The following is an 18,459-nucleotide window of genomic DNA, read 5'->3' on the forward strand; positions in this document are numbered from 1 at the left end:
ACTATGAAATTATTATCAATAGTATTGTAGTAATGAAACAAATGTACACCAGTCCTGTAACTAAAACTTCCAATCATGCAAGTTTTCACAATCTGTTACTTTTTCTCATTCTGTAACTAAATTCCTTTGGGTGGTGAATCTAGAAGAAGGAATCATCTCCACTCCAGAACTCCCTCCCACACCCCCTTTCTTCTGTGTGGCTAAAATTATGCAAGAAGGAGTGCTAAATGTGGGTTGAGGAAATTCAGTCAATATTTTTTTAATAATCTCAGAGGGTAGCTCTTTACCCACAAAAACAGGAGAAGAGGAATGGGAGGCAGAAGGGTGATATAGTTGGGGAAGGAGGTTAGAAGGCTGTAAATTGGGAATTTGTTGTTTAGGGTCAGGGTCAAGAAAGGGTTGCTAAGTTCATCAAAAAACAACATTGTGTGATTCCAGAAAATATCCAAGCCCACCTCATAGAAAGTCATTGGAAATTCTGAGGGGATGTGAGTCCAAAAACCAAGACTCTTAAGCAAAATATGAAGCTAAACTGAAATTTCCAGATGAGCAATTCAAACCAAAAAGTCTTCCATGGGGAGGGTATCGATATTCTCTCCAACAACACAGTAGGGCTGTTATTAATCTTCAACTGTATCTTAGTAAATACACAAAATTTTCGATGATTTGTTCTCTGCATGCCTATTTGTCATACAATTGGTGGGCAATCATGTGGGTGTCCAATTACATGTACAGGTATCCAATTACCATTTTTTGCGATTGGGTAAATGTAATAATATTGGAGATCTATACCATTCATAGTACCTAATAAAATATTTGCCATGAAAAAACACTAATTTAAAAATAAAGTACTACACTTCTTTTACCTAAATTTCAATTTAGAGACATACAAAAATCATACCTCCTCAAAGTAATCTGGATTTAGACAATCTCCACTCTCATCAAAATTTGATTCCCAGTTGTCATCATCATCATCATTGTCGTCTTTTGCGCTGAAAGATTCTCCCGTACACAAAATGTCTGCCACCAATTTTTTCCCAGTAACTATATGACATGTACTGGGAACTTTCTTATCCTGTTCCTTTGCTGATTGCACTTTAGATTTTGATTTCTTCTCCTCTTCAGAGTCTAAGTTCACTTCTTTGTCAATTTTATCCTTCAAACTTTTCTTTTCCTTTTTTCTCTTTTTTTCTCCCTTCTCTTTAGATTTTATCTTGTCCTCTGTCTGTTCTTTAGTTTTCTTTCCTTTCTTCTTCTTAGATGTTTTTTGTTGCTCTGTTTCAACTTCACCAACATTTTCATTTAATTCTGTTCTCACTAACCCTGAAGCATCCTCAATAGTTTTAGGCAGTGTTTTAATTTTCTCATTATTTGAATCAATTGAATTCCTACTTTCTGACTTATTGTTTTCAGATTCTAAATTCTCATAATCAATTGAAGAGGTGAGATTAACAACATCTGAAGTGACCACTGCGCTGTTCTTAGAATTCACAGCATTTTCACACACAGCCATTGAAGCCTCTTTTGATGTTCTCAATTCTGCCTCCTCAATGATTTCATCGTTAGTGACCACTGCGCTGTTCTTAGAATTCACAGCATTTTTGCACACAGCCATTGAAGCCTCTTTTGATGTTCTCAATTCTGCCTCTTTAATGATTTCATCGTTAAACAATTTTGATTGACTGCCAATCAATTCACATGTTGTAACATCTTCTTCATAATGTTTTACAGCATGTGTTAGTGCCTCTTCGTGAATGAAAACCCCACTTCCAGGCAATGTTAGAGCTCTACTGTTTCCTTTGTTCTCACAACCACTTTGAAATGTCTCCTCATTCCCATTCCGACTTTCATCCTGTTCAACATTGTCTTCACCATCAAAACCAACTGTTGCACAATCAGCTACTACTGCTTCGGAATCTTCAATTGTTTTTATCACGGAATCATCTTGAAAAGACTGATTTTCAGTTCCAAGTGAGTTTGATTCTTCTGTCCTGGCCACCACTATGGAGGCATTTCCACAGTTTGTTTCAGATTTTACCATAGCTTGATTTTGATTGCCGGGTATAGTTACATTTTCTGTCAAAGGTTTTTCCTTCGCGTAATCACAAGTTTTGTCTTCAAATGTTGAAAGACTCTTATCCACATTGTAATCACCTATTTTGGTTGTTACCAATGGAGTCTGAGAAATACCACAGTTCACATCTACATGTACATCTTTCTTATGATCGGTTTCACCATAGCTAGATTCTTTTTTAGAAATGGTGCATAAACTTTGATCATCAGTTATTTTCTGCACAGTTTTTTCAATGCTTTTATCTGTTTCATCCCTGATCTGTGGCATTTCATCAAATTCTTTGACAAGAGCATTACTAGTTAGTTTCTCAGATGTTGTTACCACTGGATCACTGTCATCTTCTATCATGTTTTCCCTATTTGACTCTTTGTTTTCACTCCATAACTGCTCATCGATAAACAGATGTGATGGCCCATTTGTATGTTGTACAGTTGTATCAAAAAAGATACTATCTGTTCCCTCTGTGTTACTATCAACTTTTCTCTCAGAGGTGGAAAGTATACTGTGGCAAGCTGATTCATATGTTTGGGCTTCATGCACAGCACTCTTAGGTTTGATAGAATCGCGGCCATCTTTTGGAGTAAATAAGGTGCTGGTCTCATCATTATTACTGTCTTTATGGCTCTTTGAAATTTCTCTGTTTTCTGATTTGTTTTCTGCACTGTTTACAGTACTTTCTTTACTTGCATTTTCCTTGAGCTGGTCACACTTAGCTTTTCTCAATGCTCCTGGAACATACAGTGCCTGGTCAGGCCGTCTTGGTCTCCTACAACAATAAATTGGAGGACTTATTATTAAAAACAAGAGCCTTAATCAATAGTTGTGGTTTCTATCTATGCTTATAACTCTCACCGATTTCATTACAGTAACTATGAAGCAACTTCAGCATTTAATGAACATCGCTCTTGTTTTACCATAGGCTATCTTCCCCTCCCCCCCCCCCCTTGCTCCCAGCACAACCCCCTCCTCAATGTTTTGTTAGGTTGATCTTAAAGTTTATTCATTTCCATTTGCTGCCTTGGGTGCAGAAAAGCACTGCAGGAGTATAAAATTCTTGACCTGGAACACAACTCAATGACCCGGGCAGAGCTCAAACCAGACCACTTGATCCAAAATTTGTCACTCTAACCATCAGCCCACCACACCTCCCTTGGTGTGGTAGGAACGGTGACCTCATGGTTAGTGCGCTCATCTCTGGATCGAGTGGTCCAGGTTTGACCCCTGGCCGGGGACATTGTGTTGTGTTCTTGGGCAAGACACTTTACTCTCACAGTGCCTCTCTCTATCCAGGTTTATAAATGGGTACCAGAGAACTTGATGCTTGGGGTAACCGTGCTATGGACTATCACCCCATCCTGGGATGATAGTCATTCTGTGTTCTATCTATTTTATGAAATGTCTCCAGTAAAAAGGAATTATATAGAGGATATAACACAGTGGCACGAAGATATGAATTTTAATAATTGATAATTATTATCAAATGGTTAAAATAATACATTATGAACAAATCTTAGGTCTTAGCCTGTTTAGCCTCCAAGGTTTTTGAATACACATAAACAAGAGAAGAAACAGGTGCCAGGCTATATAAAGAATCACACCCCTCCTACCACAATCCTACCCCATCCCAATTCCTAACCTAGTTGGTTGATTTCCCCTGTTCATGTTTTTATTTTTCCCAAGCTCCCCACAAATATATACAAGAGCCCAGAACAGGCCAGTGGTTTTTAGTGCAAAGTACTATTGAGGTTAGAAAATTGGGAAAGATACTTCAAGTAAGCAAAATGCTAGTTCCTGATCAAAAACGTGGCCCTCAGATGTCAATATTTTCATCAGCTGGACACAATATGATGACATACTAAAAGACCATAACCAAACCTGTTAAACTTCTCATTGTTAACTCCGTTAACTTCATGTAGGGGTAGCTGGGGGCGTATATGAACTCCCTTGCAGGGTAGGCGAGGCAAGTGGCCCTTGAAAATACTAAGAAATTGCCTCTTGCCCACTCCCCAGAGATTTCTTTGGTACCTATTGTGTTTTGGTCCTTTGCATATTTTAGGGGGTAGGGGAAAGTTTTGTTTTTTGATCAAAACATCGAAAATAAAGATGGTGTCATGTGTCATAGTTTTCTTCTAGACAGCAATATTCTGTACTTAGAACCAAAACACACCTTTAAAGGGATCAAAATAGTAAGGAATAAGCATCAAGAAGACTTGACCAATGGTTAAGAGGGTGATAATGACTTAGAAACAATGATATCATCCTTCGGATTGCAAGAAGGTCTGAATCAAAGGTCTTCCTGAATACATACAAACCAAAACTGCGCTACAGAACACTGTGGACAAGTTTAACATGAACTTTCAACCAATGTATCGCTTATTAAGATTAGCATTCTCTTCTAGAGGAATTGTTTTGGTGTTATTTATATATTAAACATTTCAGCTGACTTTTGCATTCTCAACAGATCAACAACAACAATTATTTGGAAAGCACAAAAATTGATATAATTTTGGAGAATGCTTATATACAAGTCCCTATTTTTCATGAACACGATCTTTATGTCTTTCATCTATTTATTATTATGCAGCATTATAGATATTAGCCTTATCGCTGCCATTAAGTGAAGTTTGCCAACGCACTTTCCGTTCGCAACCGCTCATTCAGTCTGGCTGTCAACCCTAACATATATTACCTGCCTCTTCCTCTTCCAAAAAAAGTCTTTTGTGAGGTTGAAGGGGAATGTGCCATCTTATCTGGATCTCTGAAATGAGCCAAATTTAGTCTGAGATTAATAATAATATATAGATTTAGGCCAGTCTAAAAGCGTAGCTCCTAGGCCGGGTTGCTCAGGGCCCAATTAAGCTAACCCAGGAAAAGGTAGAATTTTGATTTGAGTTTTGTAACTTTACAGGTGAGTGAGGTTTTCTGTATATTGTTTGGCCTTCTGTTTTGAGTTTTAATAATCACCATGTACACAAAACAAAGCAGCAAAAAAGCATTTGCATAGAAGAAAAAGTTATAATTTGGTTAACTTTTAATCCTGGGTTAGTGTTAACTGGCTTCCGAACAATCCTGCCCTGTTTTCAACAAGTTAACCTGGGATGAGCCCACAATCCAATTGAAAACCAGAACTTGTTCAGCAGTCAACTTAAAAAATACACGCAATCTGTAAACTTGAGCCCGCGATATGGTCACGAGATACTGGTCAGCAGATACTTTGTTTTGACAGATATCAATTGACCATAACATGGATGTCCAATATCAAAGAAGTACACAGTAAACCAAGGCTGCATGTCTCTGTCAACCAATTATTTGGAGTATGGCCGCCATGTTGCGCGACTTCGTCGTCATCGTCATCGCCATTGTGCGTACATGCCCACGAGCAATACCGCTAGCCATGATAACCATGAGAAAATCAACTCATGGGTTTCCTTGTCTTTCCTATATGAGTATGGGGCTCCACTTGGCAGCCCTTTGGGCCGCTGGAGCTCCACTATTATAATGACTTTTTAGCTTGATAATGCCCTACTTCATTGCAAGTCTGAATTCATGCCATTTCTTGTAACTTTTGTTCTTTTCTTTACTTTGGTATTTGCACAAACAATTGAGAAATTATAAAGAAAACTTGGCGAATGTGAGATTACCCTAGTCTAGCGTCACCTATCACTTTCCCATTTAATATTCCTTTAACCATTGGTAATTATTAATAATAGGACCAACAGACTTCCGAATCTGACTGCAGCTATGATATACAAGGTGTGTTCATTTCTGTACCTTTCAGGAGCAAAGTAAACAACAGTTCTTCTCTCCCATCCCTGTCCTACCGACACTGTCTGAAGCTTGGAATTTTGTCCTACAAGCTGGTGAATGAGGAAGCGATAATGAGCACTCAGAGGAGGAAACACAAGAACACTATTGTCTCCACAAATACTCCAAAATTCTGCTAAGTCTTCTTCAACTTGGTCCAAGAATTTACACTCAAGAGCTGATCTGTATCTGCCATCAAAATGGAAAACCATTGGACATTTTAATTCTTCATCAGCCTATAATAAAGAGATTTTAAACATTATTAATGAGTTGCCAATTTCAAATTGTTCTCTTCTCTCGTGGCCAGAGTTAAAGTATGCAAATCTGATGGACTGGTAGCCTCCTTCGCAGATGCTCTTTAACATCTTTTGGTGTTCACAATGAACTTCCACTATGTCCCACCAATCCAACACATCCTTTTGGCATAAAAGGAAACAGAATTTCATGAGCAAAACTATATATTTGCCATCAAATACATGCAGCACACGCAAAGGCTTTGAGGGCCATCCTTTTCAATTCACAATGTTACTAAAGAAAGGAGTTGTCCCTTGATTTTAAGGCAACTCGTTCAAATTCTCCTCTGGCCAGCTATCCCATATGATGTCAAATTCTCTATCCCATTAATTAACCATTATTTACTGATCAGAAGTGGAGGTGAACAGTGCTGGATATTTACTGAGCTGACACCAAGGTGAATAATTGTTTTAATAAATATATACTGGTACTTATTTCACTTAAACTGATAAATGGTCAGAAATTCCAAAATCTCTGCTTGCAGGTGAATAGTACTTTGCTAATCACCTCGGAGTTAAGGTGGCCAAACACAGTTTTCGTGCGCGCTTTTGCTGATGCAATTCAGCGTGCACACAAGGATTGGAAAAACAACAACAACAACAACAACTTTTATTATGACTCGCATATTTACAATTTTACAGAAAGATATACACATTAAGTTAAGAAAAGCTTGACAATAGCAACAGCGTGAACCCGCAGGTAGCCTGGGCTAAGCTAGGTGGGCCACATCTAAAACAAATAATTATGCAGTCAATAGAGCGATCCAGTGATCATTTTATTTACTCAACACTTGCACTATCTGTGCTATTTTCCTCTATATTTGAACGCAGTGTATTGATGGCTTTAGTCTTTTATTACAAAGATATATTAGAAAGGGTAACGATGCAAAGAACCCAGCAATTCTCAGCTTTTTCTTTGTTACCAAAAAAACCCAGTTAAATGCAGCGCAGTTGCTCGCAAAATTGAGACCAATGAATGAGTTGCCAGTAATCGGATACCCGTGTTTGCGCGAAGAACTCTGGGATCGTCAGGGGGCAAACATTGCTAGTCGCTAGAAGGAAATGTATGGCGAAAAGTTGTTTCGAGGTACAAGAAAACGATTTTTGAGAGAGATCAACGCTTTCTCGCTGTCATTTTTATCGCAAATGGATTTGGGCAATGTTGATATGTGGAATATGTAAGTTTTTGTTTGAATAACCGTATAATCATCATCATTTATCCGTTCTCCAAGTGGAGAATTGGGCCGTAAGCTCTCTGCCTCCAGGCTGTTCTGTCCTCCGCAGCCAATGCTGCTGCTGCCCATGTCCTTAAACCTTCCTTTTCTGGCTCCCTTTCGACAGTCCTTCTCCAAGTCTCGCGTGGTCAACCCCATTTATAACCGTATAATATGTGACAAAATCTACCGATAAACACTGTTGCTTGCGTGAGGTTTATTGTGAAATTTACATCGCGTTATGGTCTGAAAATATTACAAAATTAATTAGGTATAAATCGAGAGGAAATAACCCACTAAAGCCTTTTAAGTCGTGTACAGGCTTCTTTTGGCTTATTTGAAAGCTCGGTCATTCAAGTAATACTGGAAATAAGCCCGCTGGTGATCATTGTGCTGTCTGGGGTTGATTTAATGACAAATGAGTCCGCGTGACTCATGCTGTGTGGCTACTATGTTGCTCAAAGCCTTTGTTTTGCTTTTACAAGCACATATTTCAGTGATTTTCCTTTTCTATAACAGATCAAGGGTGGCTTCTTGAATATATCTCTGAGTGTTGGTCTTTAAAAGTGCCATTTTACGTGATTATCCTTTCCAAAGTTTGGTATTGACGGTTGAGTGAAATTGCCCGACACAAAGGGTAGCTGTTCCTTCTGCAATTTTCGATTTCTGTTTTAGAGCTTCTTTTCTGTCTTTATATTTAACTTCTCGGAGGGTCTTTTCTACCATTTGCTCTGGGTAGCCTCTCGAGATCAGGAGTGTATTGAAATTTTCAATATTCTTCAATGTATTTCACAATAAACCTCACGCAAGCAAAGGGAGTTTATCGGTAAATTTTATCGCTTATTTCACGGTTATTCAAACAAAAACCTACATTTTCCATGTATCAACATTGCCAAAATCCATTCGCGATAAAACAATGGCGAAAAAGCGTTGATCTCTCCCCAGAACCATGTTTTTGGGCGTCAAAACAACTTTTCGCCATACATTTCCTTCAAGCGACTTGCAATGTTTGCCCCATGACGATCCCAGAGTTCTTTGTACAAACACGGGTATCCGATTACTGGCAACTCAGTCATTGCTTTTGCAGAAACTTGCCGATTTCTAATGCCCCAGTCGTTAGAATTTCAAGAAATTTGGCAAAAAAAAAAATAGTTCAGAAACCACATGAATGATCTATCACAAAAAATCTAATTTTTGACATAAGGAATTTTTAACAATACAGAACATGCAGTGAAAATGATTTACGGCGAATTACAAAAATCGTCTATGTCAAAATTTTATTAGAATAGTGTTGACGGAAGGGATTGAATGTCAATTCGTAGTAGGCAAATGATGAAAAAACTCTAACGACTGGATTTTTTTAAATAAACAAAAACCATTTTTCAAGCGTTGTTTCTAACCAGCTCCGTTGCCATGGCAACAGCACACACCTTAGCCAAAATGGGAGAATAAACCCTTCTGTTGTTAACCTTGACTCTTGCAGAAAATGGCCGCCAAAGCATAAATAGCTTAAAACTAATGGTGAATTAGGCATAGGCACTTGAAAACTGTGTTCGGCCACCTTAACCAATCAGAATGTATGAAAAGCACTATTTACCAAGTAAGTAGACTACTAACAAACTCCAGCTTCTCCGGGAATATCAACGAGTAAAATGACCAGCCAGATATATGCTTGGGGAGGTGATCGATACAAATAGTTATCATTTCAATGTTTATTTCCTCATAATATAGAGCGAGAGGGAAATTATTCACTAGGGTTGGTAACGTTACCTGACAAATAGGGGCGTCTGACATATAGGGGCGTCTGACATATAGGGGCACTATATCAAAATACCAAAAGTTTATCATTACCTCTGCATGGTTAATGTGTCACACTACCAATAAATGGTTTGTGTTAAAATGACAGCTTTTGACTTCTAGTCAGTAGCGACTATTAGAGGAAGAAAAAGATTAATAATAAATCGGTTTGCTGAGCTGAGGTTCGAAGAATGGAGGTGTCAAGAAATCTAGATTCACTAGATCCACAAATTTCCACAAAGTCTCAGTATGAATAATGTGGAGCATTTTTCAGGATTTCGTAATTCTTAAGAGATCTATAAATGGCTGAAGTCTCCTACATGTATTGCGACTCAAGTTCAGTAAACTTTAATTTGAATGGGGCGATCTGTTTCTGAAATTGTTACAGAATTGATCCAAATAACTTAAGCCACGCGCGGATCTGGGCTGTTAGGTTTTGGTGAATTCATAAATGCTTCATGTTTTCAAAATTGATCAATTTATCGCGTAGTCTCTTTCGCAGCCGTTATTGCGAAGGAATCTGCATCGTATCTATGACGGGAAAAATACAATACTGATTGTTTTCAATGTCACGCAATAAAAAAATAAATACAACACCAATACAGTATTAGTGAATGAAGTCAAGAAATAGATAAAGAGGATCATTATTTTTCTTAGTATTAGGTCTTTGCGTTTTACCAGACTTAAGACATTCATATAACTGTTTCGCATGAAATTACGGAGCTCACAGTATGGAAACGCCGTGTTGGATTACTTTCGTGGTCAACCAATATGGCGGCCGGAAATAATCTGGAGCTTATTTTCGCTATCTAGGCTACTGATTATCTGTATTGAAAAAAAGGAGCATTTACAATTAAGCACTTTTCCTAATGCTCTAACTTCTAAAAAGGCTAAATAACTTGAGATAGTTATATATTTTTCTACAAACGCGATCGTAATTCAGTGTCACGCTCAACTGCCATCAAAATACGCGTGGTTGAAGTGTAAACAGATATAAATTACCCGTCTCTTATGCCTGGCTCTCAAGTTTTGTTTTACGTGCACGTATTTAGAGAGGTAAGATTGGAGATATTAATAATTCCCATTTACGGCAAACAGCATATATTAATGTTTCAGCATTTCTCTTGTATACTTCACGCACCTGACATATAGGGGCACATGACAAATAGGGGCATCTGACATATAGGGGCATCTGACATATAGGGGCATCTGACAAATAGGGGCGTTTGACAAATAGGGGCGTCTGACATATAGGGGCATCTGACAAACAGGGGCATCTGACATATAGGGGCATCTGACATATAGGGGCGTCTTACAAATAGGTGCATCTGACAAATAGGGGCATCTGACATATAGGGGCATCTGACATATAGGGGCATTTGGCAAATAGGGTCTTCTGACATATAGGGGGATCTAACAAATTGGGGCATCTGACATATACGGGCGTCTGACGTATAGGGGCATCTGACAAATAGGGGCACATGACATATAGGGGCATCTGACATATAGGGGCATCTGACAAATAGGGGCGTCTGACAGATAGGGGCGTCTGACAGATAGGGGCGTCTGACATATAGGGGCACATGACATATAGGGGCATCTGACATATAGGGGCATCTGACAATTAGGTGTATCTGACAAATAGGGGCATCTGACATATCGGGGCATCTGACATATCGGGGCGTCTGACATATCGGGGCGTCTGACAGATAGGGGCGTCTGACAGATAGGGGCGTCTGACATATAGGGGCACATGACATATAGGGGCATCTGACATATAGGGGCATCTGACAATTAGGTGTATCTGACAAATAGGGGCATCTGACATATCGGGGCATCTGACATATCGGGGCATCTGACATATAGGAGTGTGAGATATTGGCGATGCCGGTTTCTAAGAGTTGATCGGACATCATAGTTTTTTTCTACAAATGTATTCTGTTGCCATTCATTATCTTTTGAAAGTGGACACTCTCGTAAGCGGACAGCTCTAGTTACTACCGCCGTCACAAAACCCTGTTTGAACACCCATACAAACTCTGTATTGAGTAATTCCCGCCAACGGAAGCTTTATGTGAAAATTCTCTCATTTATATCTCGCGTGCCTTCCAGCTGCTGTACTTAGCTCGTGCTCACCCATATTACATTTGAAACTGAGACAATTTCTGATCTTTTACTTTGTGTGAAAAAGTTTCTCATTTCAATCATTCGCCCTCTCTAAACTGTACTTAGCTTGTTTTTCCCATCAAAACGGGGCCCATTTACGCTGGAAAGACAATTACCGTTTTTTTACTTTTTGTGAAAGACTCTCTCATTTCAATCATTCGCTCTCTGCACAATCTACTTAGCTAACGCTTCCCCATGAAAACGGGGCCCATTTACATTTGAAAGATAATTACGGATTTTTTACTTTGTGTGAGTCACATTTCAATCAATCGCCCTATATAAGCTGTACTTAGCTAGTGCTCCCCGTGAAAGCGGGGCCCATTTTCATTTGAAAGACAAGTACCGTACGGATTTTTTACTTTGTGTTAAAAAGTCTCTCATTTCAATCATTTGCCCTCTATAAACTGTACTTAGCTAGTTTTTCCCATCAAAACGGGGCCCATTTACATTTGAAAGACAACTACGGATTTTTTTACTTTTTGTGAAGAAGTCGCTCATTTCAATCATTTGCCCTCTACATACTGTACTTTGTTAGTGCTCCCCCATGAAAACGGGGCCTATTTTCATTTGAAAGACAACTACAGATTTTTGACTTTGTGTGAAAAAGTCTCTCATTTCAATCATTCGCCCTCTATATACTATACTTAGCTAGCGCTTCCCCATGAGAACGGGCCCTATTTTCATTTGAAAGACAATTACGGATTTTTTTATTTTTTGTGAAGAAGTCACTCATTTCAATCATTCGCCCTCTATATACTATACTTAGCTAACACTTCCCCATGAAAATGGACCCTATTTTCATTTGAAAGACAATTACGGATTTTTTTATTTTTTGTGAAGAAGTCGCTCATTTCAATCATTCGCCCTCTATATACTATACTTAGCTAGCGCTTCCCCAGGAAAACGGACCCTATTTTCATTTGAAAGACAATTACGGATTTTTCTATTTTTTGTGAAGAAGTCGCTCATTTCAATCATTCGCCCTCTATATACTATACTTAGCTAGCGCTTCCCCATGAGAACGGGCCCTATTTTCATTTGAAAGACAATTACGGATTTTTTTATTTTTTGTGAAGAAGTCGCTCATTTCAATCATTCGCCCTCTATATACTATACTTAGCTAGCGCTTCCCCATGAGAACGGGCCCTATTTTCATTTGAAAGACAATTACGGATTTTTCTATTTTTTGTGAAGAAGTCGCTCATTTCAATCATTCGCCCTCTATATACTATACTTAGCTAGCGCTTCCCCATGAAAACGGGCCCTATTTTCATTTGAAAGACAATTACGGATTTTTTTATTTTTTGTGAAGAAGTCGCTCATTTCAATCATTCGCCCTCTATATACTATACTTAGCTAGCGCTTCCCCAGGAAAACGGACCCTATTTTCATTTGAAAGACAATTACGGATTTTTCTATTTTTTGTGACGAAGTCGCTCATTTCAATCATTCGCCCTCTATATACTATACTTAGCTAGCGCTTCCCCATGAGAACGGACCCTGTTTTCATTTGAAAGACAATTACGGATTTTTTTATTTTTTGTGAAGAAGTCGTTCATTTCAATCATTCGCCCTCTATATACTATACTTAGCTAGCGCTTCCCCATTAGAACAGGCCCTATTTTCATTTGAAAGACAATTACGGATTTTTCTATTTTTTGTGAAGAAGTCGCTCATTTCAATCATTCGCCCTCTATATACTATACTTAGCTAGCGCTTCCCCATGAAAACGGGCCCTATTTTCATTTGAAAGACAATTACGGATTTTTCTATTTTTTGTGAAGAAGTCGCTCATTTCAATCATTTGCCCTCTATATACTATACTTAGCTAGCGCTTCCCCATGAGAACGGGCCCTATTTTCATTTGAAAGACAATTACGGATTTTTCTATTTTTTGTGAAGAAGTCGCTCATTTCAATCATTCGCCCTCTATATACTGTACTTAGCTAGCGCTCCCACATCAAATCGAGGTCCATTTTTATTTGGAAGACAATTACGGAATTTTTAGTTTGTGTTAAAGAGTCTCTCATTTCAATCTTTCGCCCTTTTTTTTACTATACTTGGCTAGCGCTTCTTCATGAAAACGGTCCCTATTTTCACTTTAAAGAGAACTACGGATTTTTTTTACTTTTTGTAAAGAAGTCGCTCATTTCAATCATTCGCCCTCTATATACTGTACTTAGCTAGCGCTCCCACATCAAATCGGAGCTCATTATCATTTGCAAGACAAGTACTGATTTTTTACTTTGTGTGAAAAAAACTCTCATTTTTATCATTCGCCCTCTACATAATGTACTTACCCGGCGTTCCCAAATCAAATCGGGGTCCATTTTCATTTGGAAGACAATTGTGGATTTTTTACTTTGTGTGAATAATGCTGACTCCTGAAGTGCCTTAATTAACCTTCCGTTGAGAAGAACAGCATGCTTGATCACACTTTAAAAGCATTGCAATGGTGAATGACCAAGACCGTCCAACCATTCCGCATGATGGATTATGCTCGCCTGCCATGACTTGCATGTAAGAGGAAAGACATGTTTCACGGGCAAGGAAAAACAAATCGAAAAGTTCAATTTCAAATTGTCTATCTTTCAGGTAAGCAGGACCTCGAAAATGTCGGGAGTCCAAGCGCGTGAAAGTAAGAATATGTTAAAGTTATTTTAGGCAATGCAGTAGTTTAAATTATAGCAATGTTGATTCAACTTTCTGGCACTGAAGTAGAATACAATGCCCCTATTTGTAAGACGCCCCTATTTGTCAGATGCCCCTATTTGTTAGATCCCCCTATATGTCAGATGACCCTATTTGTCAGATGCCCCTATATGTCAGATGCCCCTATATGTCATGTGCCCCTATATGTTAGATGCACCTATTTGTCAGACGCCCCTATTTGTCAGATGCACCTATTTGTAAGACGCCCCTATATGTCAGATCCCCCTATATGTCAGATGCCCCTATTTGTCAGATGCCCCTATATGTCAGATGCCCCTATTTGGCAGACGCCCCTATATGTCAGATGCACCTATTTGTCAGATGCACCTATTTGTAAGACGCCCCTATATGTCAGATGCCCCTATTTGTCAGACGCCCCTATTTGTCAGACGCCCCTATTTGTCAGATGCACCTATTTGTCAGATGCACCTATTTGTAAGACGCCCCTATATGTCAGATGCCCCTATTTGTCAGACGCCCCTATTTGTCAGACGCCCCTATTTGTCAGATGCCCCTATATGTCAGACGCCCCTATTTGTCAGATGCCCCTATATGTCAGACGCCCCTATTTGTCAGACGCCCCTATTTGTCAGATGCCCCTATTTGTCAGATGCACCTATTTGTAAGACGCCCCTATATGTCAGATGCCCCTATTTGTCAGACGCCCCTATTTGTCAGATGCCCCATATGTCAGATGCCCCTATTTGTCAGACGCCCCTATTTGTCAGATGCCCCTATATGTCAGACGCCCCGATTTGTTAGATGTCTCGAATTTTACCTCTCTAAATACGTGTACATAGACAAAACTTGAGAGCCAGGCATAAGAGATGGTAAATTTATATCTGTTTAAAATTGAAACAGAGTATTTTGATGGCAGTGGAGCGTGACATGGAGCTACGATCGCGTTTGTAGAAAAATATATAACTATCTCAAGTTATTTAGCCTTTTCAGAAGTTGGAGCATTAGGAAATGTGCTTAATTGCAAATGCTCATTTGTTCAATACAGATAATCGATCGCCTAGATAGCTAAAGTAAGTTCCAGATGTTTAAAATATTTCCGACCGCCATATTTAGTTGGCCACAAAGGTAATCCAACATGGCGTTTCCGTACTGTGGGCTCCGTAAAGTTCTGTGAAAAATTTATACGAATGTCTTAAGTTTGGGAAAACGCAAAGACCTAACACTAAGAAAAATAATGATCTTCTTTATCTATTTCTTGACTTTATCCACTAGTACTGTATTGGTGTTGTATTTATTTTTTTATTGCGTGACATTGAAAACAATCAGTATTGTATTTTTCCCGTCATAGATACGATGCAGATTCCTTCGCAATAACGGCTGCGAAAGAGACTACGCGATAAATTAATCAATTTTGAAAACATGAAGCATTTATGAATTCACCAAAACCTAACAGCCCAGATCCGCGCGTGGCTTAAGTTATTTGGATCAATTCTGTAACAATTTCAGAAACAGATCGCCCCATTCAAATTAAAGTTTGCTGAACTTGAGTCGCAATACATGTAGGAGACTTCGGCCATTTATGACTCTCTTAAGAATTACGAAATCCTGAAAAATATTCCGAATTTAGAAAGTTTAGGACTTAACAAATACTGACAAAGAAAGCATTCGTTGTAGTGGATCTAGATGGATCTTTCTTCAGTGGATCTAGGTGAATCTTTCTCGACACCTCCATTTTTCGAACCTCAACTCAGCGAACCAATTCATTGTTAGTCTTTTCCTTCCCCCAGAAGTCAAAAGCTGTCGTTTTAACACTTTTATAAGTCCAAAGCTGTCATTTTAAACCGTTACCTTCAGCTTACATTAAAAACCCGAGACCTTTGGTGTAGGGCATCACCACCGTTGAAAATATAAGTAAAAGTGAACTTAAGTATACGCTCAAATGTTATTTAAAATAATCCCCGATAGCAACGTTTCGATACTCACCTCAGGCTTTGCTTAGTTTGTGAAGGGAAGCGATCGGTAGAGACTATTTCAACGATATCTCACTGATCTATTTGGCCCTGAACTGGCTGCCGTTACAAGGTAGATCACTTTAGAATAGGACTACCAAAATTCCAAGGGAACTTTGGACGCCATTTTGTTGTCTTTTCACGAGAGGTACGTCATGTAATCAGTATTGTAGTGTATTTGTTCACTGATTGGTCAAGCGGGAAACTAATACCCCTGTCACAGTGATATGTGTATCCCCGTGATATGTGTATCCCCGCACACATATCACTACTGATATGTGTATCCCCTCCAAAATGGCGACCAGTGATATGTGTATCCCCCACCCCCCTCCCCTCTACTTTAAAAAAGCAATATCCTCCTTGAAAGCGCTCTCGTCGTCCGGTCGCTTACTGGACGAACGACTAACCCAAACAGGCTTAAAACACAAATCTCAATTTTTGTAGTTGAAAAAGTTTACGTATCTGCTGCTGGAATTGTGTTCTTGATCCTAACTGGTTTTCTGCGAGCAGGATATAATGAATTTAAAGTTGAACACCAAATGGATCTAGATATATTTCAATTTGAATTTCACGGCACCGGATTTCTAGGACGATATTAATTGCGCGGTACATTCTCACCCCTCGAGTAACGCATATTCTCCACTGTTCATCGCCTTGTTTGCATCTGAATTATTCGTGGAGTGAAACACATATCACGGCTTCGACCCGATCGCCATAAAATGATTAGTGGCACTCGTGTATCCCCTGCACCCGCTTTTCAGTTCGACTTTTTGTAAGATATGTTAAGTCTCAAGCTGTATACATTGCTATACTGCGAATATTGCTAGCACGTTTCATAATATTCGACGTTTATTCTTCGGCAGTTAGCCTAGATTACGGCTGTCTTCAGGGGATACACATATCACTGCGCCATGTAATAATTAGTGATATGTGTATCCCCTGCATGCGGTCGGCGACGGTGTACTATATGTACAACCGAGGTCAGTGAAACTCCAGAAATCCCAAGCTATGAATAAATGCCGGGTGAGAATATTTCTAGCAAGCCAGTTTTGACAATGCAAATGTTATGGGCATTTTTCTTCTTGGGTAGAAAGCCAATATAACAGCTGTGTCCATGGGGATACACATATCACTAGTTCATGAAATAATCAGTGATATGTGTATCCCTTATTATCCCGTGCACGCGTGCACGCGTTTTTAGTGGAATTATCGAGTTTCAAACTTCAGTGAACCCAAGCCGTGTAAAAACGTCGGGTGCTAATATTGCCTGCAGTTTTGACAAGGTTGATGCGCTATATTATAACAGTTGTGTTTCTGGGGATACACATATCACTGCGCCATGAAATAATTAGTGATATGTGTATCCCCTGCACGCGATTTCAGTTTAGATATTTAGACATTCGAGTTGCAAACTCCGCAAACCTCAACCTGGGTATAAACGTCGTAGCGAGTAAGCAGCCAGCACGTTTCGGCAATAATTGGCCATTTTCTTCGATCAAGTAGATAGCCAATCTAACGGCTGTGTTTAGGGGATACACACTGAGATCACTGCGCCATGAAATAATTAGTGATGTGCGTATCCGCTGTTCGAAGTTTTAGTCAGATATACAATCGAATCGGTTGGAACTCAACCAAACTCAAGAAATCCTAATCTGCTCCGTTGGGCGCGAATTCATTTCTGGTTTCTCCTACTCTTTACAGCGCTCGTCGGAACCTCGCAACCGAGTCGCGATTTTGTTCGTTGAATGCCCAGGCGCGTATCAGTGTTTTGTGTATCCCCACAGGGGATACACATATCACTAGTGATATGTGTGCGGGGATACACATATCACGGGGATACACATATCACTGTGACACCCCATTCACACCAACTAAACCAGGTTTCATTAAACGAAGTTTCATAAAACTCGGTTTTACAAAACATGTTTAATTGAAAGTTACCTCTTTTACAACACTGATTGGTCAAACCGGGAACTAAGTTCCCCGTTTTAAAACACTGACTGGTGAAGAAGGGAACTAAGTTCCCTGTTTTAAAGCACTGAATGGTCAAGATGGGAACTAAGTTCCCAGTTTTAAAACACTGATTGGTCAAACCGGGAACTAAGTTCCCTGTTTTAAAACACTGATTGGTCAAGACGGGAACTAAATTCCCTGCTTTAGAGCACTGATTGGTCCCGGTGATTGGTAAAGACAGGAACTAAATTCCCTGCTTAAGAGCACTGATTGGTCAAGACGGGAACTAAGTTCCCTTTTTTAAAACACTGATTGGTCAAGACAGGAACTAAGTTCCCTGTTTTAGAGCACGAATTGGTCAAGACGGGAACTAAGTTCCCTGTTTCAGAGCACTGATTGGTCAAGATAAGAACTAAGTTCCCTGGTTTAGAGCACTGATTGGTCAAGATGGGAACTAAGTTCTCTGTTTCAGAGCG

At 39.3% G+C, this 18,459-nt stretch overlaps 1 protein-coding gene across 2 annotated transcripts in view; it reads right to left on the reverse strand.

Annotated features, from left to right (window-relative positions):
• Positions 1 to 16,148, reverse strand: part of LOC145478249 (uncharacterized) — a 29,590-nt gene extending 13,442 nt beyond the window's left edge. Inside the window, exons 1-4 of one of the 2 annotated variants that reach the window (XM_081456197.1) lie at positions 16,005 to 16,148; positions 5,846 to 6,114; positions 4,764 to 4,832; positions 902 to 2,837 (exon numbers count right to left, since the gene is read on the reverse strand). In XM_081456197.1, the coding sequence (XP_081312323.1) occupies positions 902 to 2,837; positions 4,764 to 4,832; positions 5,846 to 6,090 (2,250 nt within the window). In that variant the 5' untranslated portion in view covers positions 6,091 to 6,114; positions 16,005 to 16,148. Of the gene's footprint in view, positions 1 to 901; positions 2,841 to 4,763; positions 4,833 to 5,845; positions 6,115 to 16,004 lie in introns of both variants that reach the window. The other variant, XM_081456196.1, reaches the window with a different exon arrangement.
• Positions 16,149 to 18,459: the final 2,311 nt, after the last annotated feature.

The sequence above is a fragment of the Orbicella franksi genome, chromosome 2 (genome assembly GCF_964199315.1).
Source record: "Orbicella franksi chromosome 2, jaOrbFran1.1, whole genome shotgun sequence".
In the NCBI taxonomy this organism is placed as follows: domain Eukaryota; kingdom Metazoa; phylum Cnidaria; class Anthozoa; order Scleractinia; family Merulinidae; genus Orbicella; species Orbicella franksi.